This window comes from Entamoeba nuttalli (genome assembly GCF_000257125.1).
Source record: "Entamoeba nuttalli P19 unplaced genomic scaffold asmbl_4634, whole genome shotgun sequence".
NCBI lineage: Eukaryota > Evosea > Mastigamoebida > Endamoebidae > Entamoeba > Entamoeba nuttalli.
In genome coordinates this window covers 1-2,113 of record NW_008576932.1, presented here as the reverse complement: position 1 = coordinate 2,113, position 2,113 = coordinate 1, and the positions used below count along the sequence as shown (strand labels likewise).

General features: G+C 26.2%; 1 protein-coding gene across 1 annotated transcript; it reads right to left on the bottom strand.

Moving 5' to 3' along the window:
• Positions 1 to 25: 25 nt before the first annotated feature.
• On the bottom strand, positions 26 to 2,026 carry ENU1_108200 (5'-3' exonuclease domain containing protein; the record flags this gene model as incomplete). Its single annotated transcript, XM_008859481.1, has 1 exon — positions 26 to 2,026. One exon carries the CDS (start codon positions 2,024 to 2,026, stop codon positions 26 to 28), a length of 2,001 nt encoding a protein of 666 aa, XP_008857703.1.
• Positions 2,027 to 2,113: the final 87 nt, after the last annotated feature.

Here is a 2,113-nt window from a genome sequence, read left to right as displayed (position 1 = left end):
TTAAATGATAAGAGAAAGAAAAAGATTAATTAGAGAAGAAAGCGTTAGAGACGTGACGATTAGTTAAAGTGATAATTGAATGATTTGAGAACATCAGATAATGAAGTTTTGGAGAGATGAAGAAGTCTAGATTAAAGAGAGGGAAGAGGGAGAGAGAGAGGGAAGAGGAGATGAAAGGAAGAGAAGGGAGAGAAGAAAGAGAGGAGTTAAGAGAAGAATTAAGAGAAGAAGAAAGAGAAGAATTAAGAGAGAAGATGAGAGAAGAGTTAGAAGGATATAAAGATTGTATTTTTGAGAAGAGAGGAAGAGAAGAGTTTTTAGTGACGTAGAGGATATTAAAAGGAAGAAGAAGATTTCTTTTTAAATCTGAAGGAGGAAGAGAATGTTCAAGATTGAAAACAAAAGAATGAAGAAGATTAATGTCAATGTCAGGAAGAAGAGGAACACCTTTATAAAGTTTATTTTCTCCATTAATATCAATTTTGAAAGAAGTGTTAAAATAATGAAGAATCGGAGAAGTAGGGGAAAGAACAAAATGAGCAAGTTTAGAAGGAAGATTAATAAAAGAATGAGGAGGAAGAACAGCAAGAAGTTGTTCTAAAGGAAGAATAGGAGTATCAGAAGAAAAAGAAATAGAATCATTTTCATTAAGATATAAAGCGAAATCTAAAGCAAAAGGAGCATAATGAAATTTATAATACCATCTCCAACTAGGAAGTGTATTAAGATAATAATTAAAAACCCAAGAAATACCTTCAAAATAATGATGAACAATATTTTGAATAAATTCAATATTTGTAGTATTAAAATGAATTTGATAATAACGATCATGATAACCTTCTTGATTTAATTTGATTTCTTTTGATGAATCAAAATAAATATTTTGATCATATTCTTTAACTTCTTTATCTTTTTTTGTATTTTGAATAATTCCTTTTAAAATATTTGATTCTTCTTCTCCTATCATTTTAAATAATTCTTTAAAATTTTTAATATTAATTTCTGTTCCTTTACTTAGTCTTTTTCCTTTAACATATAATTTCCAATAATTTTTTAATAACATTTCCATTCCTCCTGTTTGAATTTTAATTGATGGAATTCTTGGAAGAAAATCATTTCCAACTAGAAATGAAATTAATATAAAATCTTTAATAATTTCTTCTTCTATTATTTGAATATCTTCTTCTTTATATTCTTCTCCTTCTTCTTTTTTTGTTTCTATAAGATTTTTTTTAGCTTCATTAATAAGCCATTTTCTTAATTCATTAGGATAACACATAATTAATTTCGTTTCTTTTCCATGATCTTTTGTTTTATGTTTCTTTCCACAAATATCACATTTATTATTTTTTTTTATTATTTCTTGTTCTTCTCTTAAAATTGTCATATTTGTAATATTAATTCCTAATGTTAAAATAATTAAATCTCCATCCATTCCATAAATACAATGTCGTTCTTCTTTAAATTTTTTATTCTTTTCTATTTCTTTTCTAATAAATTCATATATTTTATGTTCTCCTTCTCCTGCTACTTTACTATCACTTAATATTACTTTAAGTCCTGACCAATATAAATCATTATCCATTCTATTAACAATATACCCATGAAGTGCAATTCCTATTTTTTCCATAAATTTAGTTCCTGGTGTTATACAATTAGAATCAAATCCTCCTGTATTATTAAGTATTGAACAATATCTTCTTTTTCTTTGTTGAATAATTTTAGCTACTGGACATACTCCATCTACTCCTATAAATATCATTTTTCTTGGTCTTACATAATTGACATATCTATCCATTGCTTTAAATATCCTTTCCATGATTTCTTCTTCACTTGCAGCTTCTTCTTCTTTTTCGGAATGTGAGCATTGATGAATTATCCCATTAAAATCTATATATAAATTATCATATTCTTCCCCAGTCTCATTCTTCTCTCTTTTCTCTTCTCCTTGAATCTTCTGTGGTAGTCTTTTAACATATCCTGGACATATTTGTCTTACCCATGCAAATAAACTTGGCACTCCCATTTCTTTTCTTATTTTTATTATTATCTTTCTTTTTTTTTCTTTCTTTTTTTCTTTTTATTATTATTTATCATTTATTATTTATTATTT